The sequence below is a fragment of the Tiliqua scincoides genome, chromosome 3 (genome assembly GCF_035046505.1).
Source record: "Tiliqua scincoides isolate rTilSci1 chromosome 3, rTilSci1.hap2, whole genome shotgun sequence".
Classification (NCBI taxonomy): domain Eukaryota; kingdom Metazoa; phylum Chordata; class Lepidosauria; order Squamata; family Scincidae; genus Tiliqua; species Tiliqua scincoides.
The window spans coordinates 78,845,228-78,871,133 of record NC_089823.1 but is presented as its reverse complement, the minus strand read 5'-3'; the positions used below and the strand labels follow the sequence as shown (position 1 = coordinate 78,871,133).

Here is a 25,906-nt window from a genome sequence, read left to right as displayed (position 1 = left end):
TATCGCACGTCTAAACCCTACATGGCAAATAGCCATGCACTTAAAAAGTGATTGGTGCTGGCAAAAGATAAAGGACGGTGAATACTTCAATCTGATACCTGTGGACCTGGGAATTTTATGGAATGGGCCTAAACTCTCCCCCGGATCAATACACAATAACAGCATGGACTATTTGAGAACAGAGAATTCCAGGGTCCAATAATTAACATTTCCATTGCTATATATCTGAATTTGGAGGTGTGGTGAAACTACATAAATATTGAACAGGTAAATAAAATCTAAGCATTCAATTCCCATTTCCTTCACTATCTACCACTATATACAGTAGCCTTCTGTAACTGAATCCCCTTTAATGTCATCCAGAATGATACAAATAGGAACTGGACAGGCACCTGGGTTTTTCCTTTAACCTTTTATAATAAGGGAAAAATATCCAAAACTTCCACCTGGGAAGGATGAATGTGAGAGTAAATGGATTACAGTATTTTGTTTACCTTACTTGATGGGTGACTTCCTGCTAATAGAAGGAAACCGGACATCCCACCTTTCTCCCATCCTCAGTAATTCTTAGAAGCTCTGACTAAATGCGAAGAATTGAACAATCCTGTGTCAGGATCTTGGGCTGGATTACTGCACTTAAATCCAATCACAAGCTAAATTATTTGTAGATGGACAGCTGAAGAAAAGTAGTGAACAAAACCAGAACTCAAAGAATCAAAACACAAGAACTGAATTATAAAATGGAATGGATGAGCAAGTAAAATTGTGTGTGTGTGTTTATTCACATATCCATGCAAAGTAAGGAAAGAGGGAAGAAGAATAGCTCTTCATACTTGGAGAGGGAATATATATTGTATCATTTCTGGCCTTGGCAAATTTTATTTTGCATGCTCACGGATGCATGCATTGCATACATAGCATGCTCATGGATGCATACATTGACCTGGTAGAGAAGCTGTCACTGATATCAATAGGAACTCTATATCAGGATTTGAGCTTCAAAGGTTGCATGGTCTGGTCTTCTGCCTGACAGAGATTTCAAGAACTCATCCATTTGTAATTTCAGGCTATAGTACTGTAACTGCGATTGTTTGCCATCTTGAATACTATACTTGCGAATTCAGTCCAACAATATTCAACTCCTAGGAACCTTATGACAAGGATTATAGCAACCAAGCAGCTCTCCATTTGACAGTTTCATAAAGAGACAAAGAATCCCATCCATCCTTTTCTTTTCACTAAGTCTTGCACCCTTGTGCTTCTACTACTACTACTTCTCAGGATGATTCAGCACCTAGACTCTTTCTCAGTTTGGCCAGAGAACAGCCCCAAGCACCAATATGTTCCTTAACACAACCCAAGAACCAATTTGTTCCATAACACATTATAAATTTGCACAGTCAAACATAATAGTATAATAATAATAATAACAGGTATTTATATACCGCCTTTTTTGGTCTTTATTCAAGACTTTATTCAAGGCGGTTTACATAGGCAGGCTTTATTTAAATCCCTTATTAAATATTAAATATTTAATAAATAATTAATAAATAATTAAATTAAACAGTACATCTCCACCCAATGTGTGTATAAGATTATTTTTCAGCAACGCCTCCTTGGTTCCCTTGCAGACATTATTGTTTTTCGTATAAGTTTTACATATATGTTGCTACTGCCTTTAAAAGACAGAGTCTAACAATGATAAATCTGGCATATAAAGGTGGTACCCTTGCATTTCTCTATAGTTTGTTCACATGCCCTAAGGGCCTGTATTTGATAATAGACTGATGTTCTGTGAAGTGTTATTGGAGGAGAACCTTCGCTGTGCCTCCTGCTCTGTGTTTGTGACTGTGTCTGTGTAAGATTGATGCAGATTTATAGAATTTTTTTTATAAAAAAAAACACTGTCTCTCTTTTAGAAAGAGGTTTTTGCTGATATTCGAAGAACTCCAGATTGTGCCTGGGAATAGTGCTCACATAAGCATGACTTTTTTCTCAAACAGGTCAAAAATATTCTGAACAGCAGGATTTTATGAATATTTCATGAATAGCTTAAGTTAGAATTTTAGGATTAAAAAAGCAGGAAACTGGGTCAAACATGCCTGGTTCGAGTGTTTTGCTTGTCTACAATGCTTAGCTCCCAGATACAGCATATTTTTCAAAGCTGAACAAGATGTAAGTTTTCCTTTCTCCCTGCCCCCCCCAACCACTTAAATTTGGCCTGTTGTGAGCAAAGCAATTTCAACTGGCAGTGTTCTTTACTAGAGCATTCTGTAGTTTTGGCAGGGCTGCCTGAATGCTGTGTATAAAATCTGGGCTTGGAAGAAATCCTAGAGTATTTTCTTTTAGGCCCTTCTTCTCTCTCTGGAGATGGAAGCTAAGTACAGAGGTGGCAAAGATATTGCTTAGGATATAGGACATGCAAGAAACAATTGTTATAGTATGTATGGAAACTTACTAATGAAAATAAGTGATGAACAAAGATTTTTTAAAAGTTATACATTGAAAGTGTAGCTTTTCTTGAAAATGAACATAATTCATTTGGAAAAATAAAGGAATATCAATGTACAACATTGACAGTGCATAGTTCAAAGTAACTTCTCATGGTGTCATCCTGTTAAATTTAGTTACTGCTTAACACATTCCAAAGCACCTCCATAGAAAGCACTTCATGTGAAACTTTTCTGTAGATAGTGATGTGATAATCCCTATGGGTTGCTGAGTTTCTTCTGCTCTATGTACCTGCTCCTTGGAAGGTGTGATTGGTCAGTTTCTCAGCTCATGTATGTTATGTGTATATTCATAGTGAAAAAAAATTGCATGTGTCTTAGTCTGCACATGGGTTTCATGTGACCCCTCCATCACAAAAATTGTTTTGGCATAGAAATTGATAGCATGTGAAGCATTCTTGGACTTCCCATCCAACTGTATTTAAGACTCTGTAGCCTGAGTAGCAGTGCAATCCTATGCACATATACCCAGAAGTCCCACTGTGATCATGGGGCTTATTCCCAGGAAAGTGTATATAGGATTGCAGCATGAATTTTATACCTCACTTATATGTGCTTTATGGAGTAGCAGTCTTTAACTCTTCCAGAAAAGAGATTCATGAAGAATCATCAACTCTGAAATCTTTTCAACATGATTTGTTCAACTTTCAGTATATTTTAAAATGTGTTTCAGTTCTAGTCTTGAGCAGAGAGAACATTTCTCATCACTAGTAGAGTTGGAACAGAAGTCAAGGGATGAAAACCTCACTCCAATATTGTCTTCATTTAGAAACTATAATTGCCTTGGACCCACATGTGGAAAGGTGGGATATAAATTAAAAATTACAGAAAACATTCAGTAACAGAATACATCCTCTTTTTTTATGTTCAATGACTATAATTATCCTTTTAATTTTACAGCCGATTTCTGTGCATTTTATGGATGGATCTGTGGGTTTTATTGGTAATGACCTACATTTCAGTAGCTCACAACTTTGGCGCAGTGTAGTTGGGGTGCTGAATGTAGCTATTCATTTATAATATTGCCTCAATTCAGCCTGCTTTTCCTTCTAGTTTGTTGCATTTACTCGTCAGGAGAATTCAGTATTATGCCATACACATTTAAATACAAAAATCTGTATTTCTTTATGTTTTATAAATGTACATACCTAAATGGGACCATGGCAAGTTTTTTTTTTTCTTTCTTCTTCTTCCAAAGCAGGCTTTATATGCTTTAATAAATGCATGTGCAATAAGTTTTGTGGCCAAATCTGTTTAGCATTCCCATGGCATGAGTTTAGTGTTACAATTTGCAACTGCCAAATGACAACCACAAAGAGAGGTTGCTACGCATCTTTCCAGTTGTGTTTGCCGAAAAGACTCTGCAGTCATAAGGGTCTGCTCGAAGGTTAGCTATCAAGAGTCTCTTCAATCATGCTTCATATGTATGTATAATCTGTGTGTCATTATAATTGCCTCACAAAGCCTCATCTTCTCTGCAGTTCTGGCCTCTAAAGGTTTACAGATTTAACTGAAGCCAAATTGGGAAGTATAATAGATGGTCCCTGCATGGGTGTTAGCATCTCAGATTGCTGGCTCAGAATAGAGAACTGAATTATATTACCTTACCATAAAGCCTGAAACTGACTGTTGTTTGGTCTCTTCCCTCTTCAGACCCTGCCAAAAATATTTAAAAGCTACAGTTTGCTCATCTAAGTGCCAGAACATCCAATTCCACCCACAGATGTTTTCTGTACAACTGCACTTTTTCACTTCATCGCATTTTATTTTGAATGGTCTCTAATGTCCATGTTAGAATATTGCCTAATTTTTTTTTTTAAGGAAAGAGTGTTAGTGATAGAGAACAGAAAATGCAAGGGCAGTTTGAGTTCCATGTACCAATACCTTTCATGATGATCATGTAACTGAACCTGTATTGTCTGTATGTGTCATATGCTTACTGGATAGCACCTTTTCTGAGGAGGACGTGGAGGAAGGTGATGAGATATTGGATTTCATTTGGATTTGCTTTCAGTGAACCCAAACCAAGTTGAGTCTCTTTCAGAAGTCACATGGTTTTAAGATATGTACAGTATGTAGTGTTGGAGTCTGTTCATTCATTTTGTTTCTTTTTTGTTGCCTTTGTTTCAGCAGCTAGAGCTGGTTGGCTACCACCACCACCCCCTGCTCTACCTCCTAGGCCCTTTGTCTCACAGGTTTGTATAGAATGTCAACAGAATAATGTGGACTTTTGCTTTGAGAACAACTGAGGTCAATGAGAGTGTTTCCAGACAGAGAAAGAGCAATCTTTCCTGGCATAGCATCCTACAGCATTAAGACAGGGGAAGCACTGCTAAGCAGAATGTCCCTTTAAAGGACAAAAAAGTATAGCAAACCCAGGGAAGAGTGTATAGGATTGCAGCTTTAGTGAACAAGATAGGATATAAATCCCCAAACAATCAAGATCTTGCTTACACACAGAATGTCATAAGACAAACTCCAAGGAATGTCATCATTCTGTACATTTCAGGGGCTGTAGTTGTCCCCAACTAATTTCAGATTAGATCAAATATATTTAAAAAATGCCCTGGGGAGATTTGCCAGCAAAATGTATCGCAATGAACAACTTGCCCCCTGTGCACCTATCATTTCCACATTTTGCCAAGCTCTTTTGAGAACTCACATCCTAGCACGTGCCTGTCTTAAGACTAGTAACTCTCTTCACCAACTTATTTTATCCTCTCCCCACACTGTATAGTCACAAAATCTTTGTTCTGCTTCTTATTCTCTGTGAGATGAAGCATCTCCCCAAATTTCTTTTTTTTTAAAGAAATATTTTTTTAAAAAATTCTTTTTTTAATCTGAATGTATTGCTTCCTGCTTTTTCTTTTGATATTTTCACTTATCATTCCTCTTCCTATAAATTCCTAGTGCAGTGTTTCTCAGACTGTGGGTTGGGACCCACTGGGTAGGTCATGAACCAGTTTCAGGTGGGCCCCCATTCATTTCAATATTTTATTTTTAATATACTAGACTTGATGCTACCATGGTATGTGACTGCATTTGGGGAAATGTTACAGACATGTACTTTTAACATGCAATTCTGAATATGCTTTTAACAATGACAGTCAATGGGGCTTACTCCTAGGTCTATGTGGGTAGGATTGCAGCCTAGGATTGTTAAAAAATTTTCCTGCTTGATGATGTCACTTCCGATCATGACATCACTTCTGGTGGATCCTGACGGATTCTCATTCTAAAAAGTGGGTCCTGGTGCTAAAAGTTTGAGAATCATTGCCCTAGTGCACTTAAAAACTGTTAGGTGCCCCTTCCCAGGGGAAGAGAACATTACTTTCTGCAAACTAAAATTGCAGTTAAACCTTACTCCGTGGGCTCCGTGGGATTTTTCCGTGGGCTGATCTTGCTATGCACAACGCTGGGCTCTTGATGCATGCTTTCTGCTTGTGTCCTGCAGGTTCCTCATCATATCACAAATACTGAACCAAATGCTCAACTCAAATCAAGTTATGTAGACTTCAGACTTCAAGAACAGGTACAACTTTAAATTATAAATGTAGAATTGTCATGCTAGGATGGGCAAGATGACTGCTGTTTTTCTATAATTCTACCACAGAATCTAGGGTTTCTGTGCCATTTCTCACTTACCTGAGTTATGGGTCCAGACAGCATCACAGCCAAAGCCTTACTGATATATATAAATGCTAAAATCTTATGTGCCACGATTGGTGAGAATGTCCTGCTGCCATACACATAAATCACATAGGTCAGTCTCTACACAACATAATAAATGGATACAAATTGGACATCAAGCAAGCAGCCTGTGTCTGCTGCAATTTTGTTTTGTGTTTGATTTTCTCCTTCGTTCCACAGCCAACAAAGCGGATAGTTGCGCCTTTTTCTGTTACCAGGTAGACTGTCCCAAAGGGCAGTAGATTCTGTCTGTCCTTACATGTTGGAATTTCCCCTGCATTAATCATTTTATTGAACAGAAGTTTTTTTTGTTGTAGACGTGATCTTATTCATGCTTTACCCCTTCCTGACTGGTTTTTCACAAGCCCTTTGTTTATAGTCCCTTTGATAAGTTGCTGGCATTTCACTGGGTGGCCCAACCTTGCAAATGTTTAAAAATAAAATAGATATATTTTACTAAAATAGCCGTCAAAGAAAATTAAGCATCTGTTCAGACATGGGGAGGTGGTCAAGAGAGAGGTTGAACCAGATATCAGCAGTAATGTTGTGGGTAATATCCATAGGATGCCCCAAAACAATAAGTAAATAAAATTATGCACATCTGTAGCTCTAACTACAAGTGAAGTGAAGGTCAGGTTTCAACTAAACTTTTGTGACACTCCTGGGCTGCTGCAAGGGACTTGCGTCACCCCAAGTGAGAGTCAGGATTGCGCCCTGACTTGCTTTCCTGGAGTTATCTGTATCTATTCAGAGTGGGAATAGTTGCTTTTTGCTTTCCAACAACTCTCTATTGCAAACTGCAGAGAGCTGTAAAACTCATTGATTTCACAGATATTTGGGAGAGGTGCAGAGGTAAAGGAAACAGAATACAGTTCATTGGGTTTTTTTTTTACAGTATACTGATCCTTTATTAGCTAGATTAGCACATTATATTGTGTTACTAGATTTTTTGTTACTAGATTTTTGCATTGAAATTTTCTGAGCATTGTTGTTGGCAACCTTCAGTCTCGAAAGACTATGGTATCGCGCTCTGAATGGTGGTTCTGGCACAGCGTCTAGTGTGGCTGAAAAGGCTGATTCGGGAGTGACAGTCCCTTCCTCACTGGGAGCAAGTGTAGTGTGTCCCTGGTCTGTCTCCCTGGCTGTAGGCCTTCCTTCTTTGCCTCTTAGCCTCAGCCTGTTGGCCAAGTGTCTCTTCCAACTGGGAAAGGCCATGCTGCACAACCTGCCTCCAAGCGGGCCGCTCAGAGGCCAGGGTTTCCCACTTGTTGAGGTCCACTCCTAAGGCCTTCAGATCCCTCTTGCAGATGTCCTTGTATCGCAGCTGTGGTCTACCTGTAGGGTGCTTTCCTTGCACGAGTTCTCCATAGAGGAGATCCTTTGGGATCCGGCCATCATCCATTCTCATGACATGACCGAGCCAACGCAGGCATCTCTGTTTCAGCAGTGCATACATGCTAGGGATTCCAGCTTGTTCCAGGACTGTGTTGTTTGGGACTTTGTCCTGCCAGGTGATGCTGAGGATGCATCGGAGGTAGCGCATGTGGAAAGCGTTCAGCTCCTGTTGTGAGCGAAGAGTCCATGACTTGCTGCAGTACAGAAGTGTACTCAGGACGCAAGCTCTGTAGACCTGGATCTTGGTATGTTCTGTCAGCTTCTTGTTGAACCAGACTCTCTTTTTGAGTCTGGAAAATGTGGTATTAGTTCAGTAATTAATTGAACTAATTATTCAACTGAGCATTAGTTCAATAATAATATTATAATATTATTATAAATAATAATAATACAGGTATTTATATACCGCCTTTCTTGATCTTTAGTTCAAGATAATGTGGGTGTTGTGTTCTGGCTTCTTCTGTTTTGCAGATAAAATAGTATACAGGGTCCTGTACCTTTGCAGTTCAGTAATAAAAATATATGTGTGTTTTCATGGGCTTGCTCTACTCGACACTGTTTGTCGATGTTTCACATGGACATTATTTGTAATAATTGGGTCAGATGTCTTTAGTAATAAAATATTACGTTGTTGCACTCTGTGTTTCAGTTTTGTTTTCTGTATACTTGTATTTGTGTATTTATGCACACCCTTCTGCCTACTGAGGATTTCACTTTCTGCACCTGATGAAGTTGCCTATAGTCCATGAAAGTTTATATGCTACACCAGAATTTCTCATCTTTCTGGGGCATTTGGTGGGCCACTGTGAGGTACAGGAAGCTGGACTAGATGGGCCTATGGCCTGTTCCAGTGGGGCTGTTCTTATGTTCTTATCGTTTGTCCTCTGCTGTACCACTTCACATGGTCCACCTATTCAAAATAGCACCGGATGTAACTGGGAATGACATAATTGCCAGATACTTCTGTGTTGTGGGGCCAGATTTGATGCGATGAACACCAGCAAGAGGCTCAGGGTGGATAGGAGGGCTTTTTCAAATGCAGAAAAGCATGGTTTGGAGCTCGGCCCACCAAGCCAAGCCTCCTACTGCTGTTTGTTGAGTCGCGCTGTTAGTTTCGCTGCTGGGTGGCAGGTGTCCACCAGTCGCGTGAATACCACCAGACACCACCTCAAGTACCACTGGTGGTACCCATACCACTGGTTGAGCAACACTGCTGTACACTAAGGGTGCAGTGCTATATCTACTTACTGCAAGTAAGTCCCATTGAACTCAGTGAGGCTTATTTTTAGGTGGACCTGAATATGAATGTACTGTAAATTTGCTGGTCCCTAGAGTCATGAGAATTTAGAGCAGTGGTTCCCAACTGGTAGGTCGCGACCCACTAGAGGAAGTGGAAGAGGACTATTCCTCCTTAAGGGGAGTGGCCCAGAAACAAGTGCCCTGACAGCAGCTCTGGTCCAAGGACTTTTAAACCCACTAGGGGGTTGTGCTGGCCTCTGGCAGGGTGCAGGAGACTTGCAGCCCCCTCTGTTGGCCTCTGGGAACATAAGAACAGCCCCACTGGATCAGGCCATAGGCCCATCTAGTCCAGCTTCCTGTATCTCACAGCGGCCCACCAAATGCCCCAGGGATCACACCAGATAACAAGAGACCTCATCCTGGTGCCCTCCCTGCTTCTGGCATTCTGACATAGCCCATTTCTAAAATCAGGAGGTTGCACATCCACATCATGGCTTGTAACCCATAATGGATTTTTCCTCCAGAAACTTGTCCAATCCCCTTTTAAAGGCGTCCATGCCAGACGCCATCACCACATCCTGTGGCAAGGAGTTCCACAGACCAACCACACACTGAGTAAAGAAACATTTTCTTTTGTCTGTTCTAACTCTCCCAACACACAATTTTAGTGGATGTCCCCTGGTTCTGGTGTTATGTGAGAGTGTAAAGAGCATCTCTCTATCCACTCTGTCCATCCCCTGCATAATTTTGTATGTCTCAATCATGTCCCCCCTCAGGCGCCTCTTTTCTAGGCTGAAGAGGCCCAAATGCCGTAGCCTTTCCTCATAAGGAAGGTGCCCCAGCTCAGTAATCATCTTAGTCGCTCTTTTTTGCTCCTTTTCCATTTCCACTATGTCTGTGCTGCTGCAAATAGCTCCAATCAGTTATCAGAGCCCACATCTGGTTTTTGATTGATCATTGGAGCTATTTGCAGTAGTGGGGAGGCCCACCCACACCAGGACTTACCAGCTTCCCAACTCCCATGTAGGAATTTGGGAACCACAGCTCAAGAGTCATAAGACACTTTGCTGTGTTTATTGCTACTGTTAATTATACTATCCACCATCACCTGAATACAATTAAAGGGGATTATTCTGGAATAAAGTATAGCCATCCCTGTTCTGTCTCTTATTTATTCTGTAAAATTAATATGCACCTAGCTGCATAATACAATACATTCAAAGGCAAGAGACACCAGCTATTTACCTAAGTTCAGTGGAAAACAAAGGCTTCTCCTAAGAAACCCTGCTTCAGAGAAAAATGCATATTATCTTATTTTGTGTCATACAACTTTTTAGAAAATGAAGAATCTATTAAAATAGTCATAGAAAAATATGCACCCCTGCCTTTCATCTTAGGTTTAATCTGGTTTTGTAAAACTTGAGTATGAAAAAAAAATGCAAGTATTTCCATTGAGGTCCTATTCATCACTTCTAAAAGCACTGAGTACTTTTTCTTGCATGCATGTGTTTGTTGCTGCCTTTGCCCCAAGCCTTATCACTGACTCTCAGATAGCTCTTTAAAAATGAAATGCTTATCAAAATTGGAGGATTGCGGGAAAGTGCTGCAAAAGCAGTCAGCAGCAGTGTCAGCTCTTGGCAGCTTGTTGCATTTGCATCCTGATAGGTTTTCTTTCTATGCTATCGCTTTCAGCTGCTATAACAAGCTGTAAAAAGGAACAAATGGCTCACTACACTATATACCAGGCTCCCAAATGGAACAGAAAAGAGGTTTAGCTTCTTTGAAAATGAACGACGAGGAGGAAAGTGAATTTGAAACACCGAAATGAGGAGCACTTTTAAGAGAGAGAGAGAACCTCTGAATTTACAGATAATTTCTTTAAACGGTTAAATGTTTTTTACTAGTTGCCTTTACCTCCTTCCACTGTTTTTATTTATATAAGAAATGCACTTCGATAATTTGAAGTTCGATTTCAAAATACAGGTATATGCAGCAAAGTAGACACTGGCACAATTTGCATGCGCTGTTTTCTTCTTTACATGTGGATAGCACAGATCTTTCATCTGCAGTCACTCTGAGCAGGAGTCATGGGTAGAAGCATATACATAGTAGGACTGGTGCATGAATGAGCTGTTTGCTTGCAGGTTGTCTGCTTTAGGGTTATGCACAACTACATGCCTTCCTGCATAGATTCCACTGTGAATTCTTGCAGCTTCATGGTGCACATGCATGCTGCAGTTTGTGCAGCCTAGGCACCAGGAAGCTGTGGTAAACCAGGGTGATTGCATCCCTGAATTGGTTAATGCATGAAGCAGCCCTCATTGCTGGTAGGAGAAGAATTAAAACATCTTAAAGGTTTAAGCTGAAGTTCTTCTTTTGGGTGAACTTGAAGTGTCTTGCTGTGAGCTAGTTGTTTCTCTGTTCTGTCTTTATTTTGAGTGCCAGACAATACTGATGCATGCAGGATGCATGTTGAAGGTGTCAAGGTAACTAGGAAGTCCAGTTGAGCACATTCTCATGCATGTAGACTGTGTGTGAACCTAACGCCTTGATGCCTTTGGAATTGCCAGCTTCTGCTAAGCAAGTGTGGCTTTTGGTGTGTATTGTAATCTGAAACATTGCAATGGCTTCCACTAGGTGGCACTTTAAGGACACGACAGCCAGTTAGCGTGTGTTCCTTCTACCTTAATCTGATCATTTTGTTCATGGAAAAGAATATTTATCTTGCATAAGACCTCTCCAGGCAGCTGAGTCAGATGTAGGCTTTGAGGTTGTCAGTTCCACAGTGGAGGTGCTCCACAGTGTTGCTCATAACAAATGGTGCCAGGAGGTGGAACAGTCATCGCTTGGCCAACACTTCTTATCACAATAAAAATACTGGGGATTGTTTTGCTAGAATTTTCCCAAGGCATCTCCAGAAATGCTTGAGAAAGGGGTTCCTTGCCATCAGAATTGGGCAGGTTAAAGTGAAACCAGTTGGGTAGAAGTACAGAAGTGCAATATAAATGTAGTTTATGTTTCTGTATTTGAAAATTTCAGTACTCCCTCTGCCGACAAAGAGCACACAAGGAAATTATTGCACAGAGAATTCTGCCTTCTTGGTCATCCTAAGTTACACCAGGCATTGTTCAATCCTTGCAAAGTACTACTAATGCAATATTTCAGAAGAAAATCCTCATCAGAAGTTGTTGTCCTATTCCATCTCCAGGGCACAGAAATAGCCAAGCATCCACAAAATTTGCTGCCTCCACAAATATTTTGATGTCGCAACTGGAGAGACCAGAAGTGCTATCATTCAGTCTTTGCACCTGCTCCTCATTCTGTGTTAACTATTGCCGTAGGGACTTTTAAAAAAAGTTTTTTTTCCCCCTGAGCACTTCCGTTTGTTAAAAGGCTACATATTTGGAACACCCACGGCTCCCCTGGCTGGTTTCTGCGGCTCCCTGGGGAGCCACAGCTCAGAGTTTGGGAACCACTACTTTATATGGAAACAAAGTTGTCAAGCTGTTCATAGCTGCTTATTCACTTTAATGTAAGGAGTGGGTGATGACACTTTCAAATGTCCTGTTGGTGTTCATCCCAACATCTTACAGTTTCTTTTCTGGAAGGCAGCATTGCATAAGTGCTGAGTACTTTTCAGAAGTCCTGCTGAGGTGAACAAGATGGACAGATAGAAAAGGGAGGAAGAGTAGTGCTTAGATGTGGTGCTACAGTGTGTTAGCTTGTTAAACTTGGCTGGGATCTGAAGGCAGAAACACACGCAGCTCTGGGGAATCTCACTTTCTGAAACCATTTATCCAATTTCCCTCACTTTTTTTTTTAACTGCGATCGCAAGACTTTTTTGGCCTTTTTAAAAAACCTTCTTTTGAGCAGAAGAATATACGTTACAGTGCTCTCTGGGACTGCTCATCAGCGGTTCTTGGTTAACCATTCAGACTCATCACTGTGATGCTGAAGAAGATTTCAGATTGAAAATGTAGCTCAGTACAAATAGGACACATCATTGGAAAAAAAATCTGTATAGCTACATACCCAAAGATGTGAAACTTGGGGCTCAATCCTAACCAACTTTCCCGCACTGGCATAGCTGTGCCAGTGGGGCATGTGCTGCATCCTACAGTTGGGGGGGGGGATTTATGGAGGCCTCCTCAAGGTGTGGCAATGTTTGTTCCCTTACCTTGAAGTTGCATTGCCCTTATGTCAGTGCAGGGAAAATGGGTTAGGATTGCACCCTTAAGGATGCAGTTTGCGCTGAGCTGTGAATTCAACACCTAATGCGCTACCGACAGCCCCATTCTTAGCTAATGAGTGATGGTGTTAGAGTTGACATAAGTTTTTACATTCTACATTGTTTCTCTTATACAAGGTACATGGGATGATGCTTTATCCAATGATCAGGTACACTCATTTCATGCATCTGATTCTCACTTTCTATGTGACCCCAAGGCTTTGTTGCCCAACATATTTGTAGAATTTAAAACTTTTGGCAGAAGTCATAGCTGGTTTCCTGCTCTTGTTTTGGTAATATCCCTGGGAGATGGTAATTTCCACTTGTTTGGCACATGATGCAAATAGGAGATCAGCAAGCACAGCTATTTGTGTAGACACAAAACATGGCCCAAAAAGAAAAGTAGGAGAGAAACTTACTGACTCATTAGCTTCCTCTGCCCCCTTTTCTTTTTAAGGATTGTGACATTTTTTTAAGGGTCATGAAATTGTTTCTGAAATCTGCTGGCAGATCTATCTTAAAAAACGTATTTATAGAACATCATCATTCTTGGCAGCCTTATCCTCTTCTTCAACTTCATTTTAAAGTTCAGCAATAGATTTATACATATAAACGTTAGTTTAATACGAGACTTATTGACATAGGTCTTGCTTGCTTGCTTGATATATAGACTTCATATCTGGAACGTTCTGTATACTATATGTGGACTGCTTTTTGGGTTGGAAATGATGTGCCAGTTTCCCTAGAATTTTCCTTCATAAATATTTGGATCTTTGCAATGTGTTAGTAATGCAAGTGCAAAACCACTTGTATGTGAGTTCAAACTAAGTCATTGAGTTCAGTGGAGCTGCCTTCCATATATATAAGATTATATTATATGCCTAATAAAGGTTTGTTGTATACTGTTGTTGTTATATAAGATTATAGCCAATGCAAATGGCTATACATGTTTGAAATTCAAACATTCACACATGTTTAAAACAAACATTCAATTCACGCATGTTTGAAATTCAAACTGTTATGAGTAGAAAGGAAGGTTTTTCTTTTCATACTGTAGCAATTAGTTTTTTCCATTTACCTACTGCTCTTCCTCCAAGGAGCTCAGGGCAGTGCATGGGGCTCTTCACCCCCCTTTTCACCCTGTTATTCACAACCTTGACTGACTGTTCAAGCATCTTTACAAAGCTGTATAAAACTATTGGAGACTGCAGTAGCAGCAATGGATTGCATCTGTTGTCTGGGTCATACACTAGCAAATGTCTGTCATGATGATGTGAAAGGAAAGAGAACGGGTATTGCAAGGACCTTTTGTGTGTGAGAGAGGATACAGTAGCCTCTGAATACTTGCCAGTGGAAGCGAAGTCATCCAATAACTGGGCCGCAGGCAGACCTTGCTCTCACTTGAATGGTGCCCACCACCACTGAACGCTTCTGTTTTCCCCAACTTAACAAATGACATCGATTTGTTTACATGGGGTGCATTCAAGGACTCTGAGAATCAGTAGGGTGAGAGAGGAACCCATGCAACTTTGCATTCCTGCTCCTGTTTGCATAATTGTATCTTCTTTCTTAGGCACACTAGAGTGTGACAGGCTGTTGGGTACTGGCTTTTAGACAGAGAACTTTCTGCTAGTGGTGTTGGTGTAACAGCAACTTCCATATCATTTCAGACAGCACAAGAATCTGAGATTGAATTGCATTTGCCAATGAGCAGAGCCTCATCACAGGCAGAAGAAAACAGCCCTGTGAAAAAGGTAAGGCTAGGTCGTTTGGTTGTTGAGTCATCTCATCCCGTCCTCTTCTTGTTTGCAATCTGCAATCCACAGAGGGGGATGATTAGGTTACATATTGGATACATATTGGATAGTAACCTTCCACACTCCCTGCCTTCTAAATCCCCCAAGTTCTTTTTGAGGAGAAGGGTACAGGAAGAGGAGGAATACATAGCCAGAAGCCAGGGGTGGGCTCACCCTGTCCTGTGACCCATTCCATGTCACTGCTGACTGTCCGCAGCAGTTTTTTATGGGCCTTGGAAACTTCTGGAGGGGGAGGTGGCTTATACATGCACATTATTCAAGTATAAGCTGTGGGCGTCGCCTATTGACTCTTCCTGAAGATCAATAAAAAGAGTGGGGGGGGGGGTCACAGTCGTAATCAGAACTGTGGCAGAAGCAAAATACTAAGGCACCCAACCCCACCCCATCTGCCTTTAAATAACACTCATCCTCAAAATGAAGACAAGTCTTACTGATTCTTAATTGTTTTCTAGGTCATTAATGAAACTGACTTCCTCGTGTTAATGCAGTTACTTCTGGTTTTTTTTTAATTTCTCAAATGTGGGGAATCTTTCTGGAATGCTAAAAAATATAATAAAGCACAGTAGTGCAAACAGGTGGGAGGTGTTTGCTTGTGACTTTCCCCATTTTGAGCAACATTCTGTAGATGCCTACGATGGTATCGCAAGCACAAGTCTCAGGGCAATGTTTGTGTTATTTGAGAAAAGAATCTTCTTTTCCCAGATACCTGGGTGCACATCAATGGAAAAATGTGATAGTCTTGCCATACAATCGCAAAGCAAGACATCTGGATTGCACACAACAAATTGGCAACAACTGCATATTTACTACACCAAAGACCGAAGAGCTGGAAAGGCCCTGAGTATACACAGTGTTGTAGTAGTTGGTGCATTGTTTCCCTTCCAGCCAAGAGCTTGTTGAAGCCACCAGTGCATCAGCAAGAAGACTTAATTATAGACTACTCTGGAACATCATTAAACTAATTCAAACCACAAAAAGCATTTTTGTCGCCAAGTGTGTGTTTCTATTGAAATGTTTTCTTCTGTGAGTTCATATGGCAAATTCTCATTTCCGTGTCCCCATTTCCCTTATTTCAGTGAATAGATCTTAGTGATTAGTTCTAATTTTTCAGTTGACCTTGTAGGATATTGTCTCGGTTCAAAACCAACTCAGGTATAGGAGGAACAGAACCATTCCTGTTTTCAGCCCTATTGAAAAGAAACAAGAGTTAAGAGTATAAATATACTGTTGCACAACTCTTATTCACATCAGTGAATTTACACTGGAGGTGTGCCTAACAGATGATGGCCATGGATTCTTTTGGTCTAAGGATGCTGAAAAAATAGTTAAAGTAAACTGTAAACTGAAAGAACCAGAAGAATTTTCTGATATTCAGATGTCTCTTTTAAAAACTTTCTTCCTAACAGAGCATCAAAAGTAATGTAAGTTTTCTCTTTTCTGCACAGGAGGTTTTGCTTACTCAACCACCATCAAAACCAATCCGAAGGAAATTCCGGCCTGAAGGCCAGATGCTGGAGACCCCAGAACTTTCACCCACTAAAAGTGTGGCACCTCCGTTGCCTGCTATCAAGTCCCACCATTCAATTCCAAAGTAAAAGGCCAAACTTGGGTTACTTCATGAGAAACTGGGAGAGGCTTGAGCCTTTGGGGCAACATGGAGTGGCTTGAGATATTCTGAAGAAGTAGTGTAGGAGAAAGTACATCTTGCTTTTCCTGTGCTTCCTATGTGAAGTTTTACCATAATGTTGTGTTAAGAGTGTGCACCACCCCATGTGCACCCCCTTGCCTCTGGAGCACTTTGTTCCCTCACTTCCAGAGGGTGTTCTGAGCCCCACAGAGGCTACATGCATGTGCCCACTGCCTTTGTGGGCTTCCCTGGAGGGTCTTTGCGGTCCCAGAGAGCTTCCCTGCGCCTCAGAATGCCTTATCAGGTAGCAGAAACTTCACTTCCAATTTCCTGAGGAAACTAGAAGTCGCATTTTTTAAAAATTTTGTTTTTTGCTCAAACAGCCATTCTGAAGTCCACAGAGGCTACAGAAAAGCCTCCGGGCCTGACCACAACACAGCTCCAGTTGGATTCGGAGGACTGGGCAGGGCGTCCCCAGTTATTCGCAGTTTTGCTTTACGATGTGGGGGTTCCTGACAGAACCCCCACAGATACCAGGGCACACCTGTACAGTTGGACCTTGGTATCCGCGAGGATCCATTTCTGAACCCACCCCTCACAGATAACGAAACGGCCTCTGTGGGCCTCAGAAAGACTCCCAGATGTGACCAGAGAACACCTCCAGTTGCATTGGGGAGCTCAGGTCCAGCCCTCCCACCATGGGTTTGAAACCCACAGTGTGTTAAATCCACTAGTTCCGAATCCGTGAATAGGAAGGACAGACCTGTATAGCTTGTTCTGCCTTTCCTGCTACTACTTTAGAATATGCAAAGTTCCTGAGAGACTCTAGGCTCTTGAAATAATATTTCTCTTGAATCTGGATTAGGTGGGATCTGTAAAGGGACAGTTATATGGTGAAGATGTAGGTGGAGGATCCTGGAATAGGGAAGGAGGTTGAACAGCTGCATTCAAGGTCCTTTCCAGTCTTTTAATTCTATGGTTTTCAGTTGATTAGAAATGGAAAATTTTTCAAATGAATGTACCTGTACAGTGCAGCAGTAAATTCCTACTGGAGGAATCTAAGCAGGAAATAATAGTTTTCTGATGCACATAAAGGCCTAAAACAGGGTTACATAAGTCACACCCTTCTGATGTATGTGTTTTCTGACCAACTATGTGGAGCTCCAGTCTTCAAAGGAGCTGCAAGTAATGCTGTGTTTGGAGAACCTAATTGACTTTTTCAGAATAGATACATTTGCTATTAGCACAACAAATTAGTCGTATTCTGAGAAGGGTAAATGCTTGAAGTTCACTTGAATGGTCAAATAGTCATATTATCTTTGTTCCACAGCTAGAGGATTGAGGGAGGTGAAGAGAGAAATGAAGAGTGTAGGGGAAATTTTTAGGAAAACTACTGGGATTCTGTTCCAAAGATCAAATTGTCAACTCTATTTTGTTTATCAGCAAACTGCTTTTTTTGTTCATGCTTTGTGCTGTTTTAAAAGAACGAATCTGTCAGATCACATAGTTACTTTAGAGATAACAGTGAATACCATAAATGGCCTTTATTTTAGAAATAATTATGCTTATCTAAGCTTATATTTGTTCAGTTTTTCCTGTTCCTTGATTTTTTAATGATGAAAATTGCGAACGCACTTGCTTTTTAAAAAGTTGTACAAAGTCCAAAAAATCATCTACAGCGTGTTCCATTTCATCTTGTGACATCATAGCTTAGGACTGGTCTGTATGTTGCCAAGAAGGAGAAAAAGCAGCCATGCTTATGATGATTTCATTCCATGATGTTTTTCTGCATGCATCTTAGTTTGACTGGAAGTAAGCCATCAGAAGGTTTACTAATAAAGAACAGCAAATGGATGCAAATACCTTAAAGAAAGGCTCTAGGAGGAAATACTTGGTGGGGGTGGGAACACAATGGGAAAGACATTAAAGTATGCTAGTAAAGATCTTGTATTATCATTTTTATATTGTATACAATTACTTTGGCTACGATTACCCAATGTATTAAATAACACATTTGATTCCATGTATACATCTTTCTCTTTAGAAGCTCCCTTTCCTAAATGAGCATTTTTGCTTTTTTTTTTTTTTTTAAATTTGGTGATGATTGTTCTTAACCAGGGGTGCCCAAACCCCAGCCCTGAGACCACTTGCAGCCCTTGAGGCCTCTCAATGCGGCCCTCAGGGAGTCCCCAGTCTCCAGTTAGCCTCTGGCCCTCTGGAGATTTGTGGGAGCCTACTCTGGCCCAATGCAACTGATCTCAGCGTGAGGGCGACTGTTTGACCTCTCGCGTGAGCTGTGGGATGAGGGCTCCCTCCACTGCTTGCTGTTTCACGTCTGTGATGCAGTAGCGGCAGCAAAGGAAAGGCCAGCCTTGCTTTGTACAAGACCTTTTATAGGCCTTGAGCTATCGCAAGACCTTCATTCATTCATATAAGTTCATCTTTAATATATTCATTTATGTAAACTTATGTAAATTTATTCAAATTTTAAATGTAAATTAATTCTTTTTTTCCCTGGCCCCCGACAGTGTCAGAGAGCTGATGTGGCCCTCCTGCCAAAAACTTTGGACACCCCTGTTTTTAACTGAACATTATGTGTCTCTTTATCAGTCTCTGGGGAGACCTCACTGGCTGAAAGTGGTTTGTCTTTACTCTCTGGCAGGCAGTCTTCAAAACAGAAGAAAGCTATTCAGACAGCTATCCGTAAGAACAAAGAAGCCAATGCAGTGCTTGCTAGGTTGAACAGTGAACTCCAACAACAGCTAAAGGTAAAGAACACAAACAAGGACCTGCAGTTAAATACCTGTGTTGAAGCTCTCTGTAGCCTGTGTCACTCCCTACTGGCATTCTTTTATTCAAAAAGATGCAAATATAAAAATGTGTACATGAGAGATCCCCTTCCTTCCATCTTGACCTCTGAAAACAGCAAGGTCATTTGCTCCCTGGACTAGGCACACTATGAATTTGTTTTCTGTTGGAACTGAAAATATGGCTGTTGCTTTCCTATCATGTGAATGGGAAATGTTTTCATTTGCCCACCTTGGCTGATATAAAAAGTTTGTGAATGGTATTGAAATACATTTCAATCAGTAATATGCAGCTTTGCATCAATGAACAATAATGGGCAAGAAGATTTTTGATGGACAAAGGGACTGCTACTTCATACAGTCAGATTGTGGAATTTGCTACCTCAAGTTACGGTGATGGCCATTAGTTTAGATCAGGGCTTTTCAAACTGGGGCGTTGTGACGCTCCAGCCTGAGGACCCTGGCCTCTGCCCCCTTAAAGGGTGGGGGCAGGGGGGAGGAGGCAGGGACACGATCCCCAGGATCACATCACTAAGGGGGGCTCAGAGTTTGCAGAGGCGGAGCATGATTGCTGCGCTTTCGCTTTTAGCAGGCTGGGGAGCCCTGCAGACAGTCGCACGGGGCACTGGTGCAAGAACTGGTGCAAGGGACTGGTACAAGGGACTGGTGCAAGTCCCTTCAGCCCCCTTAGCAGCTCCTGCAGCTCCCTTCCCCCTGCTCCGCAAGAACTTACGAGTTTAGATGACTTTAAAAAGGTATTAGAAAAATTCCTGTGATGGCAACTAGTCATGATGGCCATATGCTATCTCCAAGTCCAGAGGCGGTATGCCTCTGAACTACGAGGTGCAGGAGAACAAATGGCAGGAGAATCGTATTTGCCTACACATCCTGCTTCTGGGCTCCCTAAAGGGATATTGTTGACTGCTGTGGTAAACAAGACACTGAACTAGATGAATATTTGACCTGATCCAGCAGGGTTTTTCTGAAAGTCAGTAACTGTGACACCATTTATTTTCTGCTGTACTTCCTTGGTGCTTCCTAGTCAAGAGGTTCTGATTTTGCACCTCTTACGTCCACTACCTCAAGATGGCATTTTGTACCGCCCCTGCAACTCTTTACAAGTGGTTGTAGTCAGTAGTATTATAACAGTGTTCAAAATCGTGCTAGGCTAGTGTTTTTCAACTTTTATCCCCAAATGTACCACTTCAAATGATTTGTGTTTTCTTAAATACCACCAATACTGATGACGTTGACCCGTGGCATCATGCTTCTGGCCCACCCCTTCCAGTCCCACTGCGTGGAAGCTGCCAGGGAAGGCGGGACAAGAACATAAGAACAGCCCCACTGGATCAGGCCATAGGCCCATCTAGTCCAGCTTCCTCTATCTCACAGCGGCCCACCAAATGCCCCAGGGAGCACACAAGACAACAGGCACAACCTGCGTCCTGGTGCCCTCCCCTGCATCTGACATAGCCCATTTCTAAAATCAGGAGGTTGCACATCCACATCATGGCTTGTAACCCATAATGGATTTTTCCTCCAGAAACATGTCCAATCCCCCTTTAAAGGCATCTAGGCCAGATGCTGCCACCGCATCCTATGGCAAGGAGTTCCACAGACCAACCAGACACTGAGTAAAAGAAATATTTTCTTTTGTCTGTCCTGACTCTCCCAACACTCAATTTTAGTGGATGTCCCCTGGTTCTGGTGTTATGTGAGAGTGTAAAGAGCATCTCTTTATCCACTTTATCCTTCCTATGCATAATTTTGTGTGTCTCAATCATGTAAGTGTTTTTATGTTCTTACTGGCCAGCAGCTCACCAGCTGATTGTCGGCAGCGCTGCCAGCAATCAGTTGGTGAGCAGGAGCCTGTCTGAGAAAAAAGATCTTCCAGCCCAAATGGACTTGGGCAGCAGAGTTGGAGCTTCACAAGGAGGTCAACTTTGTGTACCACTGGCCAGCAGCTCAGATACCGCAAATGGAACACATACCTCTTCTAATCAACGAAAGAGAAACATTCTAATGCTTAGGCATCTTCCTGTAGTACTTTTTGAATGCTGTGGTGTTAATTTCTGAAAGCATCTAGATTTCAATAGATTAAGGATTCCAGATGGCTGCATTCAGGGACCAGGGGAATGCTGATGGAACCTATAAAAAGTCCTGATGCATCAAAGCAACCAGTATTTGAGAGTCAGTCTATTTCAATATAAATTTAGTTTTTTTCTGAAAAACCTAAATACATCAGTTATTGAGCTATTGTAAAACTGGTTTTCTGCATCTTAATAAAAGTTGGTTTATATGTTTGCATCTCAAAGGAGTAATACTGCAACTGTTTTATATCGGTTTCATTTTCTAGGAAGTTCACAAAGAACGAACTGCACTGGAAACTCAGCTGGAACGACTTCGGCCTGTTACTGTCTTATGACAGAGTATAGTAGAATGTTTGTGCCAAGAACCTTTCAACGTTTATCCGCACAAGATACTGGCGTTGTCTTTTCACTAAGGCAACATCATTTGGGGGAAAAATGACTGCCAGATTTCTTTTGCATTTCTTGCACCCAAGTTTACCTTGCAAATGAAGGTACAGAATCTGAATGTCAAACCTTGGTTTCCTCTTGATTCTTCAGGAACGCCTCAGTCTCTTGTCTTATTAACTTTTTATTTATTCCAGGAATTATTGATTAATATGCAATTTAGAAGACATTTTAAATATTGTATACTTCCAGGAAACTTCATACTAAATTACCATATTCTTTTAATATCTGCAATTTTCAGGGTGTTTCTAGATTTAGAATAAATTAAAGTAGCATGTACCGAGCATTATACCTCTCATGTACACTACTGTCAAGCAATTATGTCCAGCCCTCTTTGTTTACTGATGATATCTGGGTGCAGTGCACAAACCCAGCGGAGTTGGTGTAATGTGCATACATACACACATCTCCCTCTACAACATATGACTGGACAGAAACTCCCTGCCCTGTTTCCTCAAGTCTTACATCTCAGCTCCTTCCCAGGTAGGTGCCATTGGCTCTCACACAGTGTTGGAAGGGATGGAGTGCTCTGGTCCCACCTCTCCTGGCTGGGAGCCTTTGCAACTTCTTTAACCAGATACATCAGTTTTTTTGGGATCTTGCATCACCCTCAATCCATATGATGATGTGGGTTATGTAACTGCTCGTAAGTTCAATTTATGGGATTTGATTGGATTCATCTACCTGCTCTTGTCCATTAGTGCTCTCTGTGCTGCTGCTCTGATCATGCAAGTTGCATGGTTAGAGAAGGAGATGTGCTGCAGGTGATATGCAGGTTGTGCTACAACTGATTCAGGACGTCCTCACCTGCAAACACATGCAGTGCAGTTCCTGAGCATGGTAGTGTAAAGGTGGGTTGTGTCAGCATAGCAAGATTTTTGGACGATAGTCCATGTCTTTTCTGATTGCAGCATTTGTATTTTACTGATTAAATGCTACCAAGTGATTAACAATTTAAACCCAGAACTTAGATCCTCTTTGATTTTTTGACAATTAGATGTTTGCTTATTTCTTAAGATGTAACTCACAGGGCAAGTTAGCTGGTTACCTCTGTGTGGCATGTCTTATTTGCTTTATATGTAGAATTGTAGTTTGTTTATGTCCTGTGTATTGAAGTTATCTGTGAAAACTGCATTGTTTTCCTTCTGCATTGGGAATTGATGGGCCTTGCATCATTATCTTGATGATGATGGACATCTTTCCTGTTCAGTTAGCACAACTGACCTCAATAAAGTTCCACTGAGCTTGCTAAGATTTACTTTAAAGTAAAGATGCATAGAGATCTGCCTGTATGTTTCCTTAATAATATGCCTAACTTTGACTAATTGCATCCAAAATATACAGTACTCTTAATTACATGCAGCGACAGTAAGAAAGGCAGTAGGATAGGTAATCTTTTGGGATAAGATATAAGACTAGAGAGCTTTTTATTAACTGATTAACACTTATACAAGTGGTATTTTCCATACGTTCATGTTTCTTGTGCATCATGTGATGTGCATCTTATAGCATCTACAAGATGTAGCTGATCTACAGTGATGGCCACAGGCTTAAATGGCTTTAAAAGAAGACCAGACAGATTCATGGAGAATGGGTCTAATTAACAGCTATCAGCCTTAGTAGCTAAATAAGGCTGTTCAGAGGTTGTATGTCTCTGGCAGACTATAGGGAAGAGCCATCACTTGTGTGCCCTGCTTCTGAGCTAACAGGAAGCAACTTGCAGGCCACTGCTGGAAACAGGATGCTGGAATAGATTGGCCCCTGGTTGGATTCAGCAGAACTTCTTTTACTTTTTTTCCTCTGGCCTTCCTTCTTTGTTTCCTTACTTAAAGCATTCCGTGCCTTCCTATTCTTGTGAAGTAAGCATAATTTCGGACATCAGAAAATTCTACAAGCTACCACTAGGTCAATAAGAATATCTCAAGAACCTCTGATTTAGGCTGCAGCCCTATACACACTTACCAGGGGCAGTAAGTCCCATTGAACTCAAGGGGGCCTTGCTTCTGAGTGGATGTGCATAGGAGTTTGGTGCATTCATATAGCAAAAAGGCCTTAATCATTTTGATGAACTTAGTATTACTCATAATAGTTATGCATATGCTTACGTACTTCAGGCTTACGTACTTCAGGTTAGACTCTCATCTGAAAGTGATATTGCAAAAATGATGCATATTCCTGTTTTCATGGTTTAGTACGATGTTTTTCAAAGCGTGTTCCTAGAAGCCCTGGCACTCCCTGAGATTCCGTCAGGGGCTCCATGAACACACCATAAATGGCTGCCATCTACCTCCTGTCTGGTTTGCTTGTCCATCCCTCCCACCTTCCCTATTCATGACTCTTCTTCCTCATTCCCCTCCTATTCTGGCTCTTTGCCAGTATTCGGCATTGTGATTGGCACTGCACCATTCCATGCATGTGCCAGCACTCGAGGGCTCCCCAAGACTCCTTTTAGTAGTGTAAAGGGCTCCAGAGACCACAAAGTTTGAGAACTGCTGATTTAGTATACAGCAATATGTCCCTGTGAGGAATGGGCCAAGAGGATTTAGGAGTACAGCATGTAAAGATTAATAGTAAACAATGGGCAGTTTATAATTTTACAGAGCTATCCAGTGTGAGACTTATCAGTGAAAATATGTTTAAAGTTGACAAGAAACAGCATCTTGACTAGCACTTGTAAAACTTTGAATCCACGATCCAGAAGTATTGTGTATAAAACAAAGCTATCTAAGGCTGCAATCCTATACATAACTTATCATGGAATTGTTGCCATTGCAATTATTGGGATTTACGGCCTCATGCTATTCTGATGCTGTGCTGATGTGTCTCAGACATCAGCAATGTCCTAAACCAGCTTTTCCCAAACTGTGGGTTGTGACTCACCATTCCATTAGTACTGCCATATTCTTCAGAAGGGCTTCTCAGTGTAGAACAAGCTAGTGTGCAAATGTTGAGGCTCACTTAAATTTTAGGAAGATGTTATTGGTTTTCTGGTGCTCAGTTAAAGTGAGACAATGGAAAGTGTGTTGCAATACCTCTTCTGTTCTTCCCTGTCTTTATTTGAATAATGCATCAAAAATTCCTGATCACTAACTTGTCTGACTAGGTTTAGGAGCACTAATTGTAGCATCCAATTTTTAATTTGAAAACATTATTTTAAAATTGTATTTGACCCTGGTGAGAGAATATGTGTATTGTTTATAAATGTTCCAAACAATTAAGTGGCGTGACTAGGCATTGTTTAATTAAATTACACTGGAGGACCATGGTTCTTACTGCAAAATTACCTGTATAGGACTCCAGATTGTGTGACCTTGGTGTGTAATGAACAAGCCTTAATATTCAAATTGGCTTGACAGAGTTTACTTTGCACCAGTTTTTACCATGTATATTTGAGAAGCTCCAACCTTATGGGAAGGCTTTGTTGCTACTGTAACCAAGTTGTTATATTTGAGAAATGCATATGGCAGAGATTCATTTCTGGGATCAGTGTTGGCCACATTAATATGGAAATTCCTGGACTGTTCGTTTTGGACAAGAGAAATTTTCACAGTACATGGAACACAGTATGTCAAAGCCTCCATTCTTGAATAGCCTCAGGAAAGGAGTCCTATTCATTCGTGTGACACTGCCAGGTCTTTAGTCTTCAGCACATGCACATGTACACATATTTAGAAAGAAATATTTTGTGTAATATAAAGCAGATCAGGAAAGACTGATAAGTCTGTGTATTCTGTGAAAAAAGAGAACATTTATTTTATTAGAACAAGATTATCCCAAGTGATGAAGATGAGAAGAAATTATATATTTGAAGTTTACCTTGTTATGTTATTTTCATGATAATATGCTAATAAAGTTATGTGTTTGTTTTGTTCCTCTACTGACTTTTTGGCAAACAAAATAGTACTGTGAATATGATTGTATTTTGCTCATGGTCCATATATTTGTTAACATATGCTTTTTTTTAAGCATTATTATTAAGCGCCCAATACAAATACAAGCAATACAAATGCAACTTCTTCAACCTAATGAATACAATCAGTGTACCAAAAGAAGGGGTT

At 40.9% G+C, this 25,906-nt stretch overlaps 1 protein-coding gene across 2 annotated transcripts in view; it reads left to right on the top strand.

The window, feature by feature from the left end:
• Window positions 1–25,688, top strand: part of REPS2 (RALBP1 associated Eps domain containing 2) — a 96,350-nt gene extending 70,662 nt beyond the window's left edge. The window contains exons 15-20 of one of the 2 annotated variants that reach the window (XM_066622206.1): window positions 4,641–4,705; window positions 5,965–6,042; window positions 14,734–14,817; window positions 16,326–16,471; window positions 19,170–19,275; window positions 21,671–25,688. In XM_066622206.1, the coding sequence (XP_066478303.1) occupies window positions 4,641–4,705; window positions 5,965–6,042; window positions 14,734–14,817; window positions 16,326–16,471; window positions 19,170–19,275; window positions 21,671–21,739 (548 nt within the window). In that variant the 3' untranslated portion in view covers window positions 21,740–25,688. The remainder of the gene's footprint in view (window positions 1–4,640; window positions 4,706–5,964; window positions 6,043–14,733; window positions 14,818–16,325; window positions 16,472–19,169; window positions 19,276–21,670) is intronic. The other variant, XM_066622205.1, reaches the window with a different exon arrangement.
• Window positions 25,689–25,906: the final 218 nt, after the last annotated feature.